Source organism: Mercenaria mercenaria, chromosome 8, assembly GCF_021730395.1.
Source record: "Mercenaria mercenaria strain notata chromosome 8, MADL_Memer_1, whole genome shotgun sequence".
Taxonomy (NCBI): Eukaryota; Metazoa; Mollusca; class Bivalvia; order Venerida; family Veneridae; genus Mercenaria; species Mercenaria mercenaria.
The window spans coordinates 24,298,406-24,323,179 of NC_069368.1; the positions used below are offsets into that span (position 1 = coordinate 24,298,406).

Sequence of the window (24,774 nt, forward strand, 5' to 3'; positions counted from 1 at the left end):
GAAATAATAATGTAATAATTATATATTTTACAGGTCACTGTTTTATCACAAGCCCCTACAGGTAAACATGTTGTGTAGGTGTGACATGCAGTATTTAGTTAATAATTAAATACTTTTCTGCACCAATTCGTAATCTGAAATATTTCAAATCTGCTACCTAAAGAATCTAATTTGTGAAAAAAATATTGAAGAAAAAAAACTGCTATAAAAAATATCTAATTTTATACAATCATAAAATGTTTACAATAAATCTGTTGAATAGTCCAGAACATGAACTCTCGTTAACCTGAGTTATGTAAGAAATCCCAAAAAATGTGGTTAATTTTACTCTCTATGCTAGATTTCTAGCTGCATAGGCATGTGAAGCAAAGGAAACTATTATACATGTTCACAAAAACCCGGTCTACTAGCTATAAACTGTAAGTAGAAGTTTTTGAATATTTTTTTGATAAAGTTGTTGAATCTTATAGAGAATTTCTTTTTATAGCCTGTATGCCTGTAGTATCTATGTGACTTGAACATATGTTGAATACTTTTATCTAAAACTGGCGGATGGTACTAGTGTTGAGTATTTAATTCTGTAAATAAAATAACTCATGTTCTCGTTAATTTTAACATATTTTTCTCGGGTAAATAAGACAAAACTAAGTTTCATACAGTTTAAGTCCAGAGGTTTATGTGCATCTGTATAGTTTTTATTGTTAGTAGGACCAACCATGATAGACGAAAAAATGTTGTTGGCCCAATGGAAGGCCAACGATAAGTGTAGGATACCAGTAGTTGGCCCAATGGATGGCCAACGATAAGTGTAGGATACCAGTCGTTGGGCCAACGGTGTACCAACCGTTGGGCCAACTTTGCGCCAATTAGCAAAATGGCGTTGGGCCAACGTTGGAAATCTTCGTTGGGCCAACGAAGAGTCTGCTGTTGGCCCAACGTTGGGCCAACGCATGTCTGCTATCTGGGTATGACGCACAAACTGTTGCACATTGAAATATTTCGCATAAACAGACTCATTCAAACCGAGTCTCCTATTATTTAAGAAATAATTTATAGTAAAACCGTGTTTGAACACTTTCATGATACACAATGGATGGTTGTACGTCGGACGTAATAATTTCAGAAGAGCGTAGCCGGATTGAAATTATTTCGTACAATGTATATGTATCTTTTATTGTAATATTTGATCAGATATGATAGAACTGTTTATTGGCGCATATATGGCGCCAAATGGTAGGTCGTCACGTTCTTTTGTTTATTCACACCAGGACCGGAAATGGTAATACATCTTGCGAATAGTTCCATTAGGGCGCAAATAGTGGCGATTATACTGCACAGTGACTAACCAAGACAGGTATGCTACGTGACATTTCGTTATAAATGTTTGTTGCGACCTATGCATCCAAAGGATCTTTTTATAAACTTTATCGAAAATGAAATCAGTTTCCGTATTAAAAATTGAATAAAAAGCTTTAACTCTTACTATATCAAACTTTAGTAGGAAAGTAGACTATTAAAATACCGTTGCAAATTCAATGCTGAAAAAAATTTACTTATGGTATAATGTTAAAACGTCCACCAGTCAAAACATCTTCAAGTCACCACTCACTCGCCCAGTTTGGTCCTCCCACTAGTTTAGATTTTGGTATAAACGCAGCCCCGTCTCCAAGCCCCACATAAAACATCCCTATTGTGTTTATATGGTTTTTTTTAATCTTTGTACATGTATTTTATCTTTGATATCAAATACTGCGAGATCATGTTTTACTCAAATTTAATTTAATTTAAATTTTAATCAACACCTAGAATCCTCATCTTTAAATTATATTATAGCTACGCAATATTTAAGTGCCATGTGGTGGACATTAAAGGTCTCCCCGTACTTGTTTTCAGTGATGCTTTTTTTCTGGTCATTTGGGATTATGCTTTTGACTAGACGTTTGCTCAAGCCGTGCATAGGCTGTTGCACATTTAATTATCTCTCATGAACAGACTCATTCAAGCCGAGTCTGCTGTTTTGCTTTGTTGCGATTAAAGGATCCTTTTATAGACTTTATTGAAAATGAAAAGTTTCCGCAATAAAAATTGAATTACAGTTCTAACTCTTACAATAGTAAGAAATTAAATTATTACAAAACTGTTGCATACACAACGAATGCTGTAAAAATCATTTACCTGTAGTATAAAGTCAAAACATCCCCCAGTCACCACTCCACTAACCCAGTTTGGTCCCTCCATTGGATTAGAGTTTGGTCTAAACGCTACCCCCATCCCCTCCCAAATAAAACACCACTGTTGCTAGTATGTTTATATATTTTAAAAAATCTTTTCTACCTGTCCTTTTTTGCTATCTTTGATATCAAATACTGTCAGATCATGTTTTACTCAAATTTAATTCTAACAACACCTAAATTAAGTTGATCAACACCTTAAAACTATAATTAGCTGCGCAGTAACTGAGCTGTATACTTATAGGCTGTATACTAGTGTTATAGACCCAGTAAAGTGTGGACATTTAAAAAAAGACTACTTTTTTCCTTAGCACAGTCAAAATTTGCTGCGAGTTAAATTATACAAATACGAATTTTATTAAGAACAAAACATATTGCAATGTTATGGCCAATATCATAAAACAATTCAGTCAGAAAAAAAAAGACATATCATTTTAACATTTTCTGAGAAGTACATAAGTATAAAAAAGTTTTCCAATTCAAACAACATTTAAATAAACAAGAGCAGAGACATAACTCTCAGTGTACTAGAACTGCAAAATATGTCAATGATTATTTGTTTTAGAACATTACGAGGTGTATCCGTGTTAACCTGCTAATTCCAGATGCTTGACAAATGACGAAATATCTTTTAAAGGAAATGTCTTAATTTTTTTACGTGCATCAGACTTAAGAAGAGTGTATTACAAATGATGTAACAGTTTCTCTAAGTATATATTTGGTCCAAATATCTGAGAATATTAAATTTGCGGAAAAGTTATAGATGTGTACACAGGCATCTGAGCATGGAAAAACATCCTGATCACACTTATAACTTTTTTATAATAATTTTGATAATTATTCACAGGCCAAATTACGCACATTTTATGCCAAACAAAACAATCACACCAGCATAAGAATCACTGTTTCTAGACAAAATCGCGTAAGTAACATTGCTACATTCTATCATTTTACTGGGAAAGAGGAACGTTTCGACTTAAATGCGGGTGTTTTTACTAGAGGCCATCTAGTAAAATTGAAGGGGTCCGTACAAAAAGGTACCTATCTCCATTTTCGGTCAAAATGGAGTTAGGGCATTTGTGGCATAAAAAAGACCATTCCGCACCTGGTTAACTCCCCAAGCAGCGTATTCTTCTGTTTAAGAGTGAAAAAAAAAAGGTATTTCACGTATGCAACATTGGGTCTAACTCCACAATGAGTTGACATCAAAGAGTTCCTGGCTTTGATGGCTGTTTCGGATAATAAAAAGAACACAAGTCTAATGTAAATGGACTATCTCAATAATTTTAACTCCATGGACTTAGAACATTTGTTGCATAACTCCATGGACTTAGAAGCCTTGATGCATAAACATAATTGACAAAAACAAGATGATTTGTTATAAAAATGATAGGGCAAAATACACGAAACTTTGTGGGTGCGCATCATAAACCGGTTTAAGCTCCCCAGTGGTGATTCTGCCACTGACCGTTCCAAGGCGGTGCCCCACTGTGTTCCTTTGTTTGTTCGTTTTTGTCGTCGTGTGTTGGCTTTGTATGTGTGCGCGCGCGCGTGCGTGTGCGTGCGTGCGTGCGTGTGCGTGTGTGTGTGTGTGTGTGTGTGTCTGCGTGCGTGCGTGCGTGCGTGCTGTGGGTTTCGTTTTGGGGAGGCTGCGTTTTTGGTGCGTGGCATTCCCTGTTTGATACTTATCTTTGTTTTTTTTGTAATATGATTGTTTAAATAGTATACAATCTATAGCTGCAATCATTTTGGGAAATATCACACTTCACCGGATTTTTACAAAAAAAAATGCGTTTTCCCAACATTTTTACTAAATGGAGATAGGTACCTTTTTGCACGGAACCCTTCAATTACAGTCTGTTCCACTGATCTGTGTTTAGCAAAATTATTGGTGGCCTTTAACCTACATGAACTACAAGGGAGGTAATTTGACTTCAAGCAGAAACGTAAGCTAGAATTTTTGTAACATTTGAGAAAATACTTCTTAATTTTTTACGGAAGACACAAAACTAATAATTTAAGTTTATAAAAGAGCTCATGTTTCAACTGTAACATTTGCAATGAAGCTAAATTTGAGCCTCTGCTTTATAATAGGTAGATATGAAACCGGACACAGGCGATTCGGATGACGTGTCCTTAACCACAGGTTAAAAAGGTGCCTACGACATCGGGAAGCCTTAACATATCTCAATACTATTAGCTATGTCAGTAACTGACACTGCTGACTGGAACCTTTTCTCTTGATAATCCAAGTTGATATACTTTACTTCAGCCTTCAGGGTTCCCATTTACGTAAAGGAAGTGTCTAGGGGTACGGATCCGTACCTCTAGAATCTGATCCGTACCTCTAGACAAGCCTGTTAGGGGTTTTCTAGGGGTACGGACCTCCTTTTTCTAGAGATTAAGAGTTATTTATATCTTAAATTTTGTTGAAAATGAAATAACAAATAAGACTTAACCAGTGTTCACTTAAAACTTGGATCTAAATGGTTTACAGATACCAGCGTTCACCCAATTGTTTACCTTCTCTTTCAAAAACTAAATAACCGAGGAACTCCAAATGAATACATTGTTCCGTGCCCATTAGTTTGTTGTAAAATAAACTGTTGATAACAGATTAATGAGTGAATCTTACCCTTAAATGAATTCAATTTGAAATTCAGTAGATGAAAAATAAATTAAGCATAATAACATGCACCTATTTATTTTGTTTATTTAACAAGATATACTGTAATGATAATCGGCATGGAACTGATAGTTTAATTAACGGACATTAAGTAGAAGAAGCTGTAAAAACATCCCTTGTATCTCGTAACTGTCTAACAGCTACCAAATGTGTGAAAAACATAAATTCATACCCTAAGGGTTAATTATCATTAAAAATTGTTTTCCCCAACATATTTAACATTATTTAATCTTTTTTTCTGCCAGTTTGAATCCTCGTGATTTATTTGGTGTTCCTCGGTTATTTATGTTTCGAAAGAAAATGTAACAAATGAGGAAAACGTTGTTATCTGTAAACCATACAGATCCAAGTTTAAGGTGAATTCTGATGAAGTCTTATTTGTTATTTCATTTTCAACAAAATTTGAAATGTAAATGGCCCTTAATCTCTAGAATAACGGAGGTCCGTACCCCTAGAAAACCCCTAACAGTCTTGTCTAGAGGTACGGATCCGTACCCCTAGACACTTCCTTACGTAAATATGTACGTTTTTCACATATAAATTTCAATCTGAAACGTACAGAAAATTGCTCCTGTACGTATTTTCACGCAACCAAATTGCCGACCAAGAAGATGCTAAATTGTTCTAAATCAAAATAACTTTGAACATACAATGCAATCAATCTGAAAGTAGCTGAAAAAAAAAACAGTTTGTGGAATTCCATTGTCGATTTTTAGTCGTTTCGGGTGTTACTCGGCTGGTTCTGTGTAAAATATTTAACGCGCAAGTTATAAATAGAAAATTGTAGAGACAGTTAATTATCTAACTGATTTATTTGATAAACAGCGAGGGCAAGCGATGTCAACAGTCGAGCCGAAAGGTGTTTGGTCTGAATCCTTGATATCAAAGACTGATATGTCGCAACAAATAACGGTAACTGCATAGCATGTAAACAAAATAAAAGTAGCTTTAATAAATATTTTTGATATTAGTTTTATTGTATTTCAATACAAGTCAACATTAATACTAGAGCTTTGTGCAAAACTGTTATGGATAAAGAATGAAATAAACTAATTTTGTACCAAGACCTTAAATTTTATGATATCGTCTATATAGTAGAAATAAAGTTCGAAATATCAAAACCCCCAACTTTTGAAGTTCAACCCCCAGTTTGATGACCTAGGGGCAATAAAAAACCCCACACCAAACCAAAAGTCTGTTGGGAACCCTGGACTTGCAACTAGACAAGCTTACTGTCGCTTAGTGGCTGCTTTTTGATTTTCTGACATTTGCAGCCAGTTACAGTTTGACCGTCACAATATAAAACAAAATGTATGTGTCGGATTAGTTCGACTAACTTGCAACATGCCCGACACATCTTCAGTCCCTGAGTACAAACATCCTGTTGCCTGATTGTCAAGTGTGACTGAGTTGATGTACGTACAATGTAGATGTAGACAGGAGACAAGAAGATAAGACGGGATATACGACAAACAGAAACATATATTTTTAAACTTAGTTAATCTGAACGGAAGTTTTAGTGTAGCTAGTTGTTTAATATTATATAACTTTTTCAGAATGGATTTATAATGATGCAGTTTTGAAGCTGTTAGGACAGAGGGAAATTTGAAAAGATGATGGCAACAATGGATTTAGGGGCCCAAGGGGTCACTGAGGAGGTAACATTTCTTACGTAAATAATCAGCACCAATTATAGCTGCACCATAAGATTCTCCTTTTGTTGGAGCCAGTTAGTGTGAAGTAGCCTGATAGCCTTATAATCATCGGTCATGATCTAAGACTATCAGTTATGAACATGTTGTTAGTCAGAACTACCTCTATAGCTTTTGCTCAATGAAATTACATTATGTACACAAGGATTGACAGATCAAGTTTTCATAATTCTGTATATTAAAGGGTTATCATATCATATGCCTTTATTTAAAATACAGCTTGTAAATAAACACATGTTCAGATTTGACCATAAAATGTATTAATTTCTTGCTGCATTCTATTTCCACAATTTTTTTCTGTATCAGAGGTTTGAAAGGTGATTTAATCATCAGAGTTTGATCTAGTAATGATCAATTACACTATAATGTGTTCACTGAATGCTTTTAGAATACATGTTAGAATTTCTATGGAGGTATTTTCCTGTCATTTTTACCCCTCCAAGGTAGAGTTTTTTAAGCATATTTTTAAATTTGATAAACACACTTTGCCAAAGATCATATGAACATAGTTTTACTTCTACTTCTATTGGATACTCATCTGCAAATCCACTGAGTAGACATCATCGACGAGGTGCGAGTGTGTGAAATTGTGCTCCATTTAAAAACACGGGCTTACTTGACTCCCATACGCGGCATCAGGCGTTCCAAGATAAAACTTTAAAAAAGTAAATTTTGTGAGTACCTTTGGTATGGCAGTCCATCACTCATTGGTTTTTTTAAACTTAATAAACACGTGTTGCCCAAAAAATCATATGAATACAAGAACTACTGTGTCATATTTGTCAAATATTTACAATGACAAATATATATTTAGCCATAATTCATTATAAATGCAAGTTTGTAAAAATATTATTACCTGTCTTAGTTTAGCAACCAGTATATATTGGAAACATATGAATTCCAAAGCTACACACTGTTTTAAAACTTGCATTTTGGTTCAGAATCTGAACTTCAGATTGTCGAAATATCCCAATATCTATCAAATGCAAATGTAAAATTAGAAATTATTTCGAAATCAAAAGCAACAGTCCACTTTTTTGACTCTTCAGTATGAAAGGGGAGTAATTACAAAATTTCATAATAGAAATAGTAAAACATACATTTCTAATAGGGATCTAACTGTACAAATAGGGATCTAACTCTACAAAATGGCATGCGTCTTTTTTTGTCTTAAATAAATCTCTAACAGGATATAGTTTGAAAAAAAAAAACAGAAAAATTTCATAAAACTTTGCTGAAATGTGATTTCCACCTTTGAATATTGATGGATATAGTATAAAATTTTATTGAATCTTTAGTTTCTGATTATCTCCCTTTATTGTTCTGAATTCTTTTAGCTCACTTGAGCCATCGCTCACCGTTAGCATCCGTCCATCCGGTGTCCGTCCACACTTTCCTTTAAACAACATCTCCTCCTAAACTGTCAGGCCAGTTTTGATGGAACTTCACAGGGATCATGTTCCTTGCATGGTCTTCTTTAAAAATTGTTCAAAGAATTGAATTCCATATAGAACTCTGGTTGCCATTGCAACTGAAAGGAAAATTTTTAAAACTCTTCTTGTGCAAAACCACAGGTCATAAGGCTTTTGTATTTGGTATGTAGCATCATCTAATGGTCCTCTGCCAAGGTTGTTCAAATTATTCCCCTAGGGTCAAATATGGCCCCGACCTGGGGAGTCACATGGTTTACATAGACTTATATGAGGAAAACTTTGAAAATCTTCTTGTCCAAAATCCACAGGGCATAGAGCCTCAATATTTGGCATGACTTTTTGTGACATCATCTAATGGTCCTCTATAAAGATTGTTCAAATTATGCCCCTGGAGTGAAAAGAAACCCCGTCCTCGGCGCCCCAAGTTTTACATAGACTTATATAGGAAAAAACTTTAAAAAATCTTCTTGTCTGAAACCAAAAGACCTAGGCCTTTGATATTTGGTATGTAGCATTGCCTTTTGGTTCTCTACCAAAATTGTTCAAATTATGCCCATGGGGTGAAAAGAGGCCCTGCCCCGGGGGTCTCAAGTTTTACATAGACTTAAATAGGAAAAAAAATTAAAAATTGTCTTGTCTGAAACCACAAGACCTAGGCCTTTGATGTTTGGTATGTAGCATTGCCTTGTGGTTCTCTACCAAGATTGTTCAAATTATGTGATTGTCCCTGGGGTGAAAAGAGGCCCCGTCCTTGGGGTCCCAAGTTTTACATAGACATATAGGAATTTTTTTTTAATCTGCAAGGCCTAGGCTTTTGATTTTTGGTATGTTGCATTGCCTAGTGGCTCTTTACCAAGATTGTTGAAATTTTGACTCTGGGGTAAAAAGAGGCCCTGCCTTGGGGGTCCCAAGTTTTACATAGACTTACATAGGAAAAAACTTTTAAAAATCTTCTTAACTGAAAGTTCAAGGCCTATGCTTTTGATATTCAGTATGTAACATTGCCTAGTGGCTCTCTAACAAAATTGTTCAAACTATGCCCCTGGGGTGAAAAGAGGCCCAGCCCCGAGGGTCACATAGTTTTTTTTATGAGTTATATAGGAAAATTCAAAAATTATCTGATCATATTTCCTAGACTGTTTAATTATAATTACCGTATGACCCAAAGTAATTAGGGGTCATTTGACTGTAACCTTGAACTACTGACCTACTTTCTTGTTTTTAGCTCGACTATTCAAAGAATAGTAGAGCTATTGGACTCACCCATGCGTCGGCGTCGGCGTCTGCGTCAGCGTCCCGATTTGGTTAAGGTTTTGTATGTGAGCTGGTATCTCAGTAACCACTGGTGGGAATGGATTGAAACTTCACACACTTATTCACTATGATAAACTGACCTACATTGCACAGGTTCCATAACTCTATTTTGTTTTTTTTTTACAAAATTATGCCCCTTTTTCGACTTAGAAATTCTTGGTTAAGGTTTTGTATGTAAGCTGGTATCTCAGTAACCACTTGTGGGAATGGATTGAAACTTCACACACTTATTCACTGTGATAAACTGACCTACATTGCACAGGTTCCATAACTCTATTTTGCATTTTTACAAAATTATGTCCCCTTTTCGACTTAGAAATTCTTGGTTAAGGTTTTGTATGTAAGCTGGTATCTCAGTAACCACTTACAGTATGAATGGATTGAAACTTCACACACTTATTCACTGTGATAAACTGACCTACATTGCACAGGTTCCATAACTCTACTTTGCATTTTTACAAAATCATGTCCCCTTTCCGACTTAGAAATTCTTGGTTAAGGTTTTGTATGTAAGCTGGTATCTCAGTAACCACTTGTGGGAATGGATTGAAACTTCACACACTTATTCACTGTGATAAACTGACCTACATTGCACAGGTTCCATAACTCTATTTTGCTTTTTTACAAAATTATGTCCCCTTTTCGACTTAAAAATTCTTGGTTAAGGTTTTATATGTAAGCTGGTATCTCAGTACCCACTAATGGGAATGGATTGAAACTTCACAAACTTGTTCACTGTCATGATCTGACATGCCCTGTGTAGGTTTCATAACTCTACTTTGCATTTTTGTCAAAATTATGCCCCTTTTTTGACTTAGAAATTCTTGGTTAAGGTTTTGTATGTAAGCTGGTATCTCAGTACCCACTAATGGGAATGGATTGAAACTTCACACACTTGTTCACTGTCATGATCTGACATGCACTGTGTAGGTCCCATAACTCTACTTTGCAATGTTTTTCAAAATTATGCCCCTTTTTCGACTTAGCAGTTTTTGGTTAAGTTTTTGTATGTAAGCTGGTATTTCACTGTAAGTTATTTTTTCTTTTTTTTTTTCTTTTTTTTGACAGATGACAGAATTGGCAGAGTATATAAAGGAGAGGATATGGCAAGATCCTCTGGCAGCTGATCTGCAGTGGAGTCTATTTCTGGCAGCTTTGAAAAGTTACAGATGCGATTCTGTTCTGCGGCCATTTCCACCAATGTTTGTCGGGGAAGATGATGAAAAAGATCTGAAAGCACTGGTAAATTAATTAATTCAAACGTTGTGTCAAAACAAATTCTAATTTAAAGGTTATTCAGAAGTGCACTGAGTTTTGTAATGTTTACAAAAACAATTTTTTCAAAGTTCCCATGGTCAGATAAGCCAGAGAAAACATATTTTTTTAAGGTCAGGGAAAAATCTTGAAATTTAATTGGTCAAGGAAATTTTGAAATTGGACAGATGTCAGGGAGTTTCATGGGGACATGAAGTTGTGCATTTTAAAATTTGAACATAAAATTTGCTTACCGGTATTTTTCAGGATTGATGAAGTCAGAAAATCCATGAAAAATAATTTACATGGATATTAATGATTTTGCAGTATTAATACTGTAGCGGTTCTCGTATCGGGTGGCCTCAGTAGCTCAATTGGTAGAGCGTTGGCACGGTAAGCCGAAGGTCCGAGGTTCGAATCCCGGTCGAGGCTGCACATTTTTCCTGAGACTGTTACAATACATACAAAAAGGAGAATTTTCATCATTAAAACTGTAATATTATCTATAGAAGTATAATTGTTTATAACTATTTGTAATAAAATCAGTGTGTAGAGGTGGCAGTTAGCCTTTGTAAGTTTGAAGATTAATAACAAAGTGATAGTGATAGTTGGCCTTGGTCATTTTGAAATGGATTAAATTTGGAGGTACAGGGAAAAGGTATTAAACAAAATTCTGAAAATGAGTCTGTAAAGAAGAAATAGGGCTTACAGTTGAATACAAAGGAAAAGGTTTTTGTAAGCATTGAAATTGCACATTTTATTGCTAGAATGTTTGTCTGATAAGCATTGTGATTCTGTAGACGGATAGCTGTTTTAATATTGTTAGAGTAAAGCTGTGGGTCTGTATTCACCAACGTTTTAAGTCTGAAGTTTAGACTTGAAATTTAAATCAAAGGCTTAGACTTTTAAATGTTGCTTAATATGAGCCTTGGTCTTTTCCATAGACAGATTTGTCTGATTTTGTTAAAACTAGTCTTGCCTAAGACATTGTCAGTTACAGGCCTGTAACTGATACATGCGAAAATACTGGGCCTGTGACCCGCAAAGTTAGCATCACACAGCACAACTATGTCTAAACTGTAACATTATATATTTCCCAGCATGCAGTAGTAGATGATGTTCCGGCATTGTCCCGTTTGTCAAGGGAATGTTACAAACAGCCCACAAAACTACTTGAATTGATCAAATGGGTACTTGATGCGAGGGCCTTCTCTCTGGCATCTGTCAACAAAAACAAGGTAGTTATTTTTTGCAATTTATCCTATAAATCTTCATCTGTAACATTACATGAGTACACCATTTGTAGTCATAATTTTGTCTGTCAAAGGCAGAAGGATATTGCTTTTGCATTGTCCAGGTCCGTCCAGATGTTCGTTCTGTCCGTCTATGCCTGCATCCATCTATCTGAAATTGAAAATGCTTGTAGTTCAAAAAGTATTTAAGCTAGAATCTTCAAACCTCGCATCATCACTAAATAGCATATCACCTTTGTTCACACTTAGTATTATCTCCCCTTTGCCTAGTAAAAGTAGTGTTTTCCCCCTTTATTTGTTTGAGAGAAAAAAGAAAACGCTTACAATTCAAAAAGATACCAGCTAGAATCACCAAACCTCACATACTTACTAATTAGCACATGACCTTTGCTCACACTTAGTATTACCCCCCGCCCCCACCCACCCTTAACCCAGTAAAAATAGTTTTCCTCCTTGAATTGGTAAGAAAAATTGAAAATACTTATTTAATATTCAAAAAGTATTTTAACTAGAATCACCAAACCGTACATGATTACATGATGGTTATTTTCTTATAGTAGTATCCCCCTTTACCAGTTAAAGCAGAGTTTTCCCTAATGATTTGGTAAAAATAGGGATTTTTGACTGAATCTAAGTAAGCTATTGGTGTATGTTCATGAAACTTTACACATATATCTATAGATCACTATTGGGCAGCGGTAGATCACTACTGGGCAGAGGTGCATGCGCAGTTTCATCAGCAGCTCTTCATTTACCAGAGTTATTGCTCTTAAATTATTTTTCAATTGGTAAATTTCCACATAACAAAGTAATTCATTGATCCTTCATGAAATTAAACACAAATATAGATCTCTATAGGGTGGTGTGGCATGTGTATCTTTCATCAGAATCTTCCCCAAAAAACAAAGTAATCCATTGATAGACAAACCATTGTATGGTCCTCTTTTACATAACTTGTATATATCTGGAATAAAATATCTTTCGAAATTAATATACTCTCCTCATTCACAAAAAATATTTTGCAGGGGATATAAATTCACTGAATTTGCTTGTGTTTGGTAATGGTTGCAATTTAAATAATATAAAGCAGGTTGTGCTGATTGACCTATTTGACAGACAAGTCTATAAATTGAAATCTCAAGCTTTAAAATCAAATTAATCAGGAATGTAGCAGTGCAAAAAACATCTTTGCATGTTTTTTTCAGGATTTGTTTTTCTTTACATTTCTTTTAGGATAATTTCCGGATTTGTGAATAGTAGAATAACTGCTGATGAAAAATCATTACAGGAATTTGATATAATAATAATATACTGTGAAATCATTTTTAGCTCATCTGATTTTTTGAAAAAAAATGATGAGTTATTGTCATCACTTGAGCGGTTGTCGGCGTCGGCGTCGGCGTCTGCGTCTGCGTCGGCGTTGTCTGGTTAAGTTTAATGTATAGGTCAGCTTTTCTCCTAAACTATCAAAGCTATTGCTTTGAAACTTGGAATACTTGTTCACCATCATAAGCTGACCCTGTATAGCAAGAAACATAACTCCATCTTGCTTTTTGCAAGATTTATGGCCCCTTTTGTACTTAGAAAATATCAGATTTCTTGGTTAAGTTTTATGTTTAGGTCAGCTTTTCTCCTAAACTATCAAAGCTTTTGCTTTTAAACTTGGAATACTTGTTCACCATCATAAGCAGACCCTGTACATCAAGAAACATAACTCCATCTTGCTTTTTGCAAGAATTATTGCCCCTTTTGGACTTAGAAAATCAGTTTTCTTGGTTAAGTTTTATGTTTAGGTCAGCTTTTATCCTAAACTATCAAAGCTATTCCTTTAAAACTTGCAACACTTGTTCACCATCATAAGCTGACCCTGTACAGCAAGAAACATAACTCCATCCTGCTTTTTGCAAGATTTATGGCCCCTTTTGGACTTAGAAAATATCAGATTTCTTGGTTAAGTTTTATGTTTAGGTCAACTTTTTCTCTTAAACTATCGAAGCTAATGCTTTAAAACTTGCAACTCTTGTTCACCATCATAAGCTGACCCTGTACAGCAAGCAACATAACTCCATCCTGCTTTTTGCAATAATTATTGCCCCTTTTGGACTTAGAAAAATCATTTTCTTGGTTGAATATTATGTTTAAGTCAACTTTTCTCATAAACTATCAAAGCTATTGCTTTAAAACTTGCAACAGTTTTTCACCATCATAAGTGGACACTGTACATCAAGAAACATAACTCTATCCTGCTTTTTGCAAGAGTTATGGCCCTTTTTAGACTTAGAAAATCATGGGTAGGACAATATTTCTATTATACAAAAAAAAATCAGATGAGCGTCAGCACCCGCAAGGCGGTGCTCTTGTTATTTGCGTAGGACGAATTTTCGCGTATTTCCCGCTAGGACCGATGCGGGAATTTAAGACCACGCTATTATAATTTTTTTTTTCATTGCTAAAATTGAAAATGAGCAAATTAAAGCCCGCGCGAAACAGCCCTTCTTCACGTATGCGCGAAATTTCATGCCAGCGAATTTAAATGATTTCACAGTAATTATAACTGATTTTTGTTTTTCAGTTACAAGAAATACGCAAGTTGACGGGCCACACAGTAAAGGTTCCAGAACCAAAGTACATCTTTGAAGTCTCACCAAGTGCCGTTGCTGATGAAAAATTTCTACATCTGCAGGGTGATCGAGATTTGTTATATGCTTATCATGGAAGTCGACTCGAAAATTTTTATTCTATTTTGCAAAATGGTCTTGCATCACATATGAATAAGGTAAGAAGTAGAAAAAGTCTGTAATTATAATAGGGCTGAAATGAATATTTCCAAATACTGCAGTCAGTGACTAACAGGTGAAATATAAATACGTTAATACAATTTTGTTCAGTGCAGATCAACAGACAGAAATATTGTAGTACTGGTTTGACTGTGGTCACTGCAGACCCTTGCAAAGACTAGTCTGTATTATTGCAGTCTCCACAAACCTTTGCCAAGAGGCTAGTACAGGTATGACTTTGGTTTTCACAAACTTGCCAAGACACTTGTGCTGGCGTGACTGCAGTCTCCATAAAGCCTTGCAAAGATGTTAGCACTGATAAGAAATCAAGGAAGCAGTCTTTAAGCATAGAGAGAGCGTTCTCTACAATAATGAACTCTATTTTTGAAAACAAAAATTAAAAAGCTACAGATTGTGCTATGATGCATACATTTTTAGCTCACCAGAGCCAAAGGCTAAGGGTGAGCTATTCTGATCAGTCACCGTCCGGCGTCCGTTGTCCGTCGTCCGTAAACTTTTACTTTAAATGACATCTCCTCATAAACCACTAGGCCAATTTCATCCAAACTTCACAGGAATGTTCCTTGGGTGAAGCTCTACAAAAATTGTTCAAAGAATTGAATTCCATGCAGAACTCTGGTTGTCATGGCAACAGAAAAGAAAAACTTTAAAAATCTTCTTCTCAAAAACCAGAAGGCCTAGAGCTTAGATATTTGGTGTGAAGCATTGCCTAGTGGACCTCTACCAACTTTGTTCAAATCATGACCCCGGGGTCAAAATTGACCCCGCCCCAGGGGTCACTTGATTTTACATAGGAGAATCTTAAAAAATCTTCTTCTCAAAAACCAGAAGCCCTAGAGCTTAGATATTTGACATGTAGCATTGCCTAGTAGACCTCTACTAAAGTTGTTCAAATCATAACCATGCCCCAGGGGTCACTTGATTTTACATAGGAAAATCTTCAAAAAATTTCTAAAAATAAACCAGAAGGCCTAGATCTTAGATATTTGACGTGTAGCATTGCCTAGTGGACCTCTACAAATTTTTTTCAAATCATGACCCCTGGGTCAAAATTGACCCTGCCCAAGGGGTCACTTGATGTTACATAGGAAAAATTTCTAAGAATAAACCAGAAGGCCTAGATCTTAGATATTTATCATGTAGCATTGCCTAGTAGACTTCTACAAAATTTGTTCAAATCATGACCCCCAGGATCAAATTGATCCCGCCCCATGGGGTTTCTTGATTGTACATAGAAAAATCTTCAAAATTTTCTAAAAATAAACCAGAAGGCCTAGATCTTAGATATTTGACATGTAGCATTGCCTAGTGGACCTCTACAAAATTTGTTCAAATCATGACCCACGGGATCAAAATTGACCCCGCCCCATGGATCACTTTATTTTACATAGGAAAATCTTCAAAATTTTTCTAAAAAAAAACAGAAGGCCTAGAGCTTAGATATTTGTCATGTAGCATTGCCTAGTGGACCTCTACAAAATTTGTTCAAATCATGACCCCCGGGGTCAAAATTGACCCCGCCCAAGGGGTCACTTGATTTTACATAGGAAAATCTTCAAAATTTTTCTTAAAATAAACCAGAAGGCCTAGATCTTAGATATTTGACATGTAGCATTGCCTAGTGGACCTCTACAAAATTTGTTCAAATCTTGACCCCCCCCCCCCCCCAAGGGTCAAATTAACCCTGCCCCAGGGGTTCTTGATTGTACATAGGGAAATCTTCATAAATTTGCTAAAAATAAACCAGAAGGCCTAGATTTTAGATATTTGATATGTAACATTTCCTAGTAGACTTCTACAAACTTTATTCAAATCATGACCCCCGGGGTAAAATTAGCCCCGCCCCAGGGGTTACTTGATTGTACATAGGAAAATCTTCCAAAACATTTCTAAAAATCATCAGTTTGACATTTGATGCATATAGCGCATATTACTGTGGTGAGCGATCTAGGGTCATCATGACCCTCTTGTTATTTCTTGTTCAGATTTCAGTCTTTGGAGAAGGGACCTATCTATCAAGTGAACTGTCTGTATCGATGATCTATAGCCCAGATGGTGCAGGTTGGGATCACTCTGAGCTGGGAAACAGACTGAGCTGTATTGCTGTTTGTGAAATGATAGATGATCCATCAGTGAAATGTCAGGCTAAACGTAAGATAGTTTTAACATACATGATATTGTGATAGATTGATTAGGATGTCTAATGAAATAATACATGTCAATGCTTTGAAACAGTGATATAGAGTTAAAAGTGTCTAGTAACTGCACAGTCAATCCATAGCCAAGTGGTTACGGTAGCTGACTTTGAATCTCTTGACCTGCACTGACTCACTTGGGGCATTGAATTCTTCATGTGAAGAAGCCATCTCGCTGGCTTACAGAAGATATGTGACACAGGTGAACACCCGTGATGAAACAATGCATAGAGGGGTACCTTGGGTTTTCCTCCACTATCAACAGCTGGAAAGTCACCATATTGCCTGTAATTGTGTTGGGGTGTGATGTTAAATCCAGCATGAACAAAAGCAAAAATACAGTCAAACCTGTCTGTAAACACCACTATTGGGGAAGAAAAAAGTTGTCATTGTTGACAGGTATTCGTTAAACCCAGATAAATTTACAACAAGTAGAGAAAATAGTGGCTTTTTAAAGCAGTTTATAGTTGATTAAATAATAATTGGCCTTTATTTGAAGGTGGTCTTTGGCACAAGTTTGACAGTAATTTATGATACTAGTATTATTACACAAATTTTTGTAAAAGTCTATAAAAATTGACAATTTTTGCTTTTTTCAGGTGGCACGTCATTGTTTTTTTGTTATTTCAGCCTATGCAGAAGATATGAAACATGTTCCTGGTGGCACGCCAGTGCGTTCTCGTGCAAATGCAGGCCCTAGCGAAGGTGGTGATGTGCCTGAGAAATACTATGTTGTACAAAATAATGAGGTTATCCGGGTCAAATACCTCCTAGTCTATGCAAACAAAACTACTTCACATAAGTAAGTGTAATACACCATCACCTCTCATTTCAGTATACTTATCAACATTTTTTGAGGTGACTGTTCAGTATGTTTGAAGAAAATATTAATGATGGAGTTGCCATTTTTTAGATCAACAGTACAAAGGATATGCAGAGCTATCCTACTCACCCTTGCATCCACATGTCATGAATTATTGCCCTTTGATTATTCAACATTAGTATACAATATTACCTTTTCTTGTCCATAATATTCCTCAGCAACTGCTGGCTAGAATTCATTAAAACCTAATAGGAAGCTTCACTTCTAAGAGGAGATGTGCAACTGCATATTATCTTCATGTTCAGGTCCGATGATTTTCACTGAGTTATTGCCCTTTGATTACTCAACATTAGTAAATCATAGTGCCATCCTAGTCAGGAATTTTTCTCGGCAATCAGTGGTTGGAATTTAACTTCATAGGAAGCTTCACTATCAATAGGAGGTGGGTATGTTGTCTTCATCTTCTGGTCAAATTATTTTACAGTGAGGTTTTGCTCTTTGATTATTCAACATTAATAAATTGTATGTGCCCAGTCGGTGAATTCCACTTTTCTTCTTTTAACATTTCGAGGAGCATCCATTAGTTTTACTGATATTTCTTGTTTCAATATGGATATGAATTAATGGTTGTGCTCCAACAACAAGTCTGACCTCTACACACTTTAAACATGCCCATATTTTTCGTGCCCAAATGCGATTAATTCCTTTTTATTTCCAGATCACAAAGAATGCGGGGACAGTCGTGGTTCATACAATACAAGTTTTCATTAATGATGTTTGCCTATATTGTCATACTTTGTGCAATAGGTCTGATGAATTCACAGACATTTCAGTCAATGTGGAGACGGATGTGGCGCCCTAGATAATCTATGGAAACCTATTTTGAAATACTACGAAATTGTTTCATTTTTATTGACATAATTTTTTTTGGTTTTAGCCAGAATGGCTAGTTTTGAGGGATTTGAGATTTTTTAAGTTACAAATTTAAAGATCTATAGATTTCAGATTCAAAAGATAATTTTAATATGATAAGTGGGAATTTTATTTGCTTGTAAAATTTTATTTCGTGGATTGAGGAAATGGAGACCTACATAAATAATTTCCCCTAAAATAATAATGATTTCATAGTTTATATATAGTGATAACAGAAATCCAGAAAAAAAACAGTATTTTCTTCATTATTTACTGCTGCTCTACTTTAGAGTGACCATCTCAAAAGTGAAAATTGGTCACTGTGACATTAGAGATATTTTTTGAGGAATATACTCTGGGAATATTTCAGAATATAAGAATCTGTTTAAAGAACTTGAGTTCAAAAAGTCTATGTAATTTTGTGTTATTTTTTTGTAAAACAAAGTGGCAAGGTTATTTATGTCACTTGCATTATGTGCATTTAAACTTACATGTATTCTGACAACTTACTTTTTAAAGTTTTATAGCTAATTATTCCACCTGAAGCCTGACATCATTGATAAGTATTCTCGCCTTTTCTACTGATTAATTTTGTTTTCTTCATATTTCTGTCATATATGACAAGGTCAATAACTCCAGCAGTATATTTCTGAATTACACCCTTTCTTCCTTTGAGCTTAAGTTTCTAGCACTTTCCAAAGTAAACATATTTGTTATATGAAACAGACAAATCAACAAATACATGCATTTTGATAGGGCCTATGTATACAGCTCTCTGTGCACTAGTTATTGTCAAGCTTAAGTTGAAGCTGCTTAACTGCACTCTGATTATTTTGCAAAGGCTAAATACAGTTTGATCCTGCCATAGCAGCCATCTGTGTTTAACAACCACTTATGTTAAGCTGCCAATCAGCTACCTTCCTAACTTGACTTCTTTTTTCTGTGCTTAATACGGGTTTGCATGTACATTAAAAAATAGGTTTAATTAATAATTTTCTACAAAAATGTATGGACAGGGACTGTACTCTCAGGTACATGTATTATGTCTGTTGATTGTTTGATATCTTTATTCACTTCCAAGACCAATATTGATTTAGGTATGTTTATAACTATTGAAGGCACACCATTGCTAATTAGTTAAGCCACCTGTAAGAATTGGAACCAGTGCCTTACCCTTGCATGATCGTAAGAGGCGACTAATAGGGTCTTAACACTTGGTTTTTCAGTAACTCTGTGATTCCAGCAGGTATGCAAATTTTGATTCCATACCTCATGTTTTTATTTCGATGTAAATGAGATGTGGAACCAAATTTTGTAGTCCCGTTTGGTGCCATATAACCTTTACTGTGTTGGTGTGCCGTAAAACCCAAATAAATACATGTATATTTTTACTTAAAATGAAACCTTGTATTAATTTCACACGTCCTCCATTCCATCTAGGGAAGATGTCATTTATTGTTAAACATTCAGTGACTAATGTGTCTGTGGTCATTGGATGACCCCTATTGTTTTTGAGGTCAAGGTAGTGGTGACCTTGAGACTGGAAATTGTTTCGAACCAATAAAAAATCGAAACTGCTTTGGCCTTAGACTGTCAAACTTAATAGAATTATTGCTTGTTTTCAGAAGATAACCCTAATATGTCTGTGGTTATTTTTGAGGTCAAGTTAGCAATCACTTCCATTCTGGAAATGGTTTCTGATCAGTAATTGGAGAATGCTTTGGTCTAGGACTTTCAAACTTTGTATCATGATTGTCTGTGGTCAGTGCATGACCTCTGTTACTTTGGAGATCAAAGATCAAAATCATGGTGAACTGAAGCTTAAAATGGTTTAGGATCTATAGCTGAAGGGCACATAGGCCAACATCTGTCGAAGTTAATAGCAGGATTTTCTATAGTGAGTGGACGAGTCCTTTTGTCGTTGAGTTAATGAGGTCAAAAGTCAAGGTCACAGTATACTTGAGACTGACAGTTACACACCATGTTACCTCAGACAGGCAGTTCATGGGCGCTGGACTGATAGTTATATACAATGTTACCTCATACAGGTGATCATGGGGGCAGTATATGTTTTGCAAATATCTCTTCTATTTTTGTAGTGTTATATGTTATAAAGAGCAGCAATGTTACAAGTAATGCTCCTGAAATGTACAAAGTGTAACGACAGTTACGAGGTCAGTTACACTGTGTTTTGAAATCCCTCCAGAAATCCACATGCTGTTGATTTAAGATTTACTTGTTATCCATGTCAGCTGACACAGCTGGTACTTTTACAAAAGAACTTCCTGTTACTGGTATTTATGGCAACAAAATGTTGACATTGATATAAATATGATTTTTTTTAATTATGATTTTTAGTATGTCTTAAAATTTTAATGTTTATCTATTTAACCTATTGGTTTTTTGCATAATATGCAATTTGTGGGGATTGATTATATTGGATTACATTTTGTTTTAGGGAAAATTGACAACTATGCATGTGATATAGATATATATTCATTTTGAATTTTATAATTATATTTGATTTTCATTCATATAATATGTAAGGTATTGAGGTATGTTTTATGTACATGTAAGACAAAATCCCCAATGTTCAGTTTGGCCAAGGTGGAAAAAAAACTTTCCATTTGATTTGTTTAGTAATATTGATATGATAATTACAAAAATGATACACTTACTATAAATTTATACTGCTAAGTTAATAATTATCCTGGGAGCCTCCAAGGCTGAGTGGTTGAGCTTGCTGACTTCAAATCACTTGCCCCTCATCAATGTGGGTTCAAGCCTCACTCGCGACATTGAATTTTTCATGTGAAGAAGCCATCCAGCTGGCTTACGAAATGTCGGTGGTTCTACCCAGGTGCCCACTTGTGACAAAATAATGCACAGAGGGGCATCTGGTGGACATCCTAACCAGTCAAAGTGGAAGTCAATGACCATAATCAGGGCAGTCAATTAAACCGAAAAATAAAAATTTTACATCATAAATTTCAATGTTAACCATTTATCTTTAAAAAATTGTTTGCATCAAATACAGGTAAGATTATGTGCCTTTGTCAGATTGACCAAGTAATTTATTTGCGTGTTCATTGATTATATTAAGTAAAGTACATTTGGCTAAATATGGCATAAATGTAAATGTTCATTATAGGTCAGATTCAGTGTTTCATGATGTCAGACATTTGCTTTGATATGAGTATATACTTGTCTGTGTAAACATTCACAACCAAGGAACAGGTAAATATTAAAAAACAATCTCTGTTCTTATACACTGGTCCAAAAGTTGAAACATGATACCAGACATAATTTGTAAATAATTTTTATATGCCCAATATAATATTTTAAAGTTTAAATCTGATTAACAATTTTTTTGCATGAATATGCAATTGTATTGATAAGTGGGTCATTGTTTTAGGAGAAATAAACTTCATGTGAGATAGAATGTTAATGCAATTTTGAAATATAATATATTTATTTTCATCATGAAATATTAAAGTAATGAGTATTTTTATGTGATGTAAGACAAATCCCCAATAGTTCAGGACAGTGGATATTCTTCCAATTTAGTTGTATTTTTAGTAATATTGAGTACAATATAATACTATAAGAACTGTACCTATAATTAAATATTATACTTCTGAAAGTGATACATTTCCTATGAAGCTCAGGAGGTAGTGTTAGCTTGCTGACATTCAATATATTTACCCTCACTAATAGGAGTATGAGTTACCTACTGAATCGGGAGGTATGTGACTTATGATTCATGTGAGAGCATAGTGCTTACGAAATGTCGGAGGTTCTATCATTTCCCATTACAGAAAAAATGCGAAGAGGTAGATATTGTTTATACTGAACATCAAAGCTGGTAAAGTCAACATTTGCTTATATGACTCATGAATTAAACGAACAAAATAAATAAATTTTTAATAAAATAATTATCAAAATTCAAAACTTCTTTAATTTTAAAAATCTGTTTTTGAAAATCAGGTAAGAAATTTAGAATGGCTTTGGTCAGTATTGACCAGGGAAAATTTATTCTATTTGCGGACAGTTTGTTATTTTAAGTATATGAATTGACATTTTTGCCCAAGAATAGTAATGTGTCTTCATTTTATAGTTCAAAGTCAATCCATTTCAGTTGCAGAGCCATTTTGCACTAACATGAATTTAATAATGTTGACTGATTACAGACTAGTGTAATAAAAACCACAACCAATCAGTGTAAATGTATAAATACATGCAAGCAGTTTTTTATACACTGGCCATCGGTTTAAACCACTCTGTCTTACCACATGTAAATCATGTATCCTATATTAAATGAAAGCAAACAAAATTGCAGTTTAGGAGATATCTCCAAAATGAATGAAAACTGAAAGACAGAATCAGTTTCCGTGTCTTTCTCCAGTTAGAAGGAAGATGTAAGTTCCTTTTGCAGGTGCTTCTGTAATACATGTTTAAACAACCATCTGTCAATTTATAAGAGAGACAATTTCTTTATAGATTGAAATTCATCAAATAATACAGTATTATTTCGTAGTTGTTAAAATTACCAAACTAGTTAGTTATGATATGGCATTTTAGGACCATAATTTCAGTATGAATTTCATTACTGGAATGTAATATGTAGTTTATACCAATGCATGTTTTGGAAGTAACGAATTTAAACCTAATTGTAATGTGAATGATATATATTTCTTACTAATTAGTAGGTGATTTTTATGTTGTAGGGCTAGGTTCTTACAAATGTATGCAGCGAAGTTATGTTTACCGTTATCAAAGCATGGGAGATAAATTCTACCTTCTGAATAGTCATGGGGTATACTTTATGTTTACCTACTAATGATTTCAGTATAATATGTTTACTTTACATGCAGTTGAGGTAAATTAATAATTTTATACGTAAGTCAGGGAAGTATGATATTATTTTATATTCTGTTATCTGTGATGGAATTATTAAGATGAATCTTTTATGACATAGTATAAATTTTATACCTAATAAATGAATATTAAAGAAACATACATTTTTTTATAAAATTCAGCAAGACTTTTGTATAGTATTATGAAATTCTGTCTTACTTGTATGATGTATTGATTCTAAATGGTGTCATGAGTGTTCAGTGAGGTAGGAATTAATTTTTATGACATTACTATGTGGCGGACAATGTGATTGTTGTATTTTGTTCGTGAGGAAGTTAAATTGGTGTCAGATTCTTTACTAGAAACTTGTAATCCAACAAATGTAAGTGAATTCCTCTTAGACATATATAGTTAGAATGACTCATTCACTTATGATTCTATATGCATCCGTTAACAAATGGACGTTGTCTGCACAAACCCAATGAAATATTGATAAATAGAGTAAATGTGATCACTTATCTTCAACAACTGAACTATTTGATAGAATAGAATCCTGAATACCAATATATAGTGTACAAATTATGTTGGCATATTTATTGAACAGCTGATTTTTATGTTATAAACTGCATCTGTTTTAAACATTTTCTTTTTAATCTGTTTTGTCTTGTACATTGTATATCCATGCTCTCCATTTAAAATGAAAAGCCTAAAAAAATTGCAGTTTTTCAGGAGATTCTCAAAATGATGAAAAAACTGAAAGAAGAATTTGCAGTTTTGTCTCGTGTTTTCCTCATTCCAGGTTAATAAGTGATTGATGCCTTATTCACTAATTTTTTGCAGGTTTGCTTATCTGGTAATACATGTTTTCACCACCAATCTTGGTTTGACATTTTATCACATGATGGAAGTAGGCTTTTCTTTTAAGATTTGTGATAGGTATTCATCAGAAATATGCTGTATTAATTTCAGTAATGTTGTATACATAAATCACCACTAAATTTTTATTAATGTAGGGTGGGCATTTTAAAGGAGACCATAGGTATGTCGGTAGGTAACTTGAACCATTTACATTTAACTTGGAAGTGGTAGCCATTTTTTTTTATTAACAATGCCATGTATATGCTGCGATATATGTAAGAATTTTAACTGGTATATTGTACTGTGAAATCGCTAATATTTGTGGTGGACTAATTTATGGTGGATTTTGTAGTTGTGCCAGTCTACAAAATCTTATGCCAACAAACAAGTTAATTTATATTACCGGTATGTTCAAAAATTGAAATTCACAAATTCATATTCCCATGAA

The 24,774-nt window shown here is 34.6% G+C and overlaps 1 protein-coding gene across 1 annotated transcript; it reads left to right on the forward strand.

Moving 5' to 3' along the window:
* The first annotated feature begins 6,451 nt into the window (after positions 1-6,451).
* On the forward strand, positions 6,452-21,506 carry LOC123522867 (protein mono-ADP-ribosyltransferase PARP16-like). Its single transcript, XM_045300350.2, has 7 exons — positions 6,452-6,575; positions 10,445-10,618; positions 11,731-11,868; positions 14,456-14,659; positions 16,667-16,832; positions 17,507-17,678; positions 18,418-21,506. Exons 1-7 carry the CDS (start codon positions 6,531-6,533, stop codon positions 18,563-18,565), a joined length of 1,047 nt encoding a protein of 348 aa, XP_045156285.2. The 5' UTR covers positions 6,452-6,530; the 3' UTR covers positions 18,566-21,506.
* Positions 21,507-24,774: the final 3,268 nt, after the last annotated feature.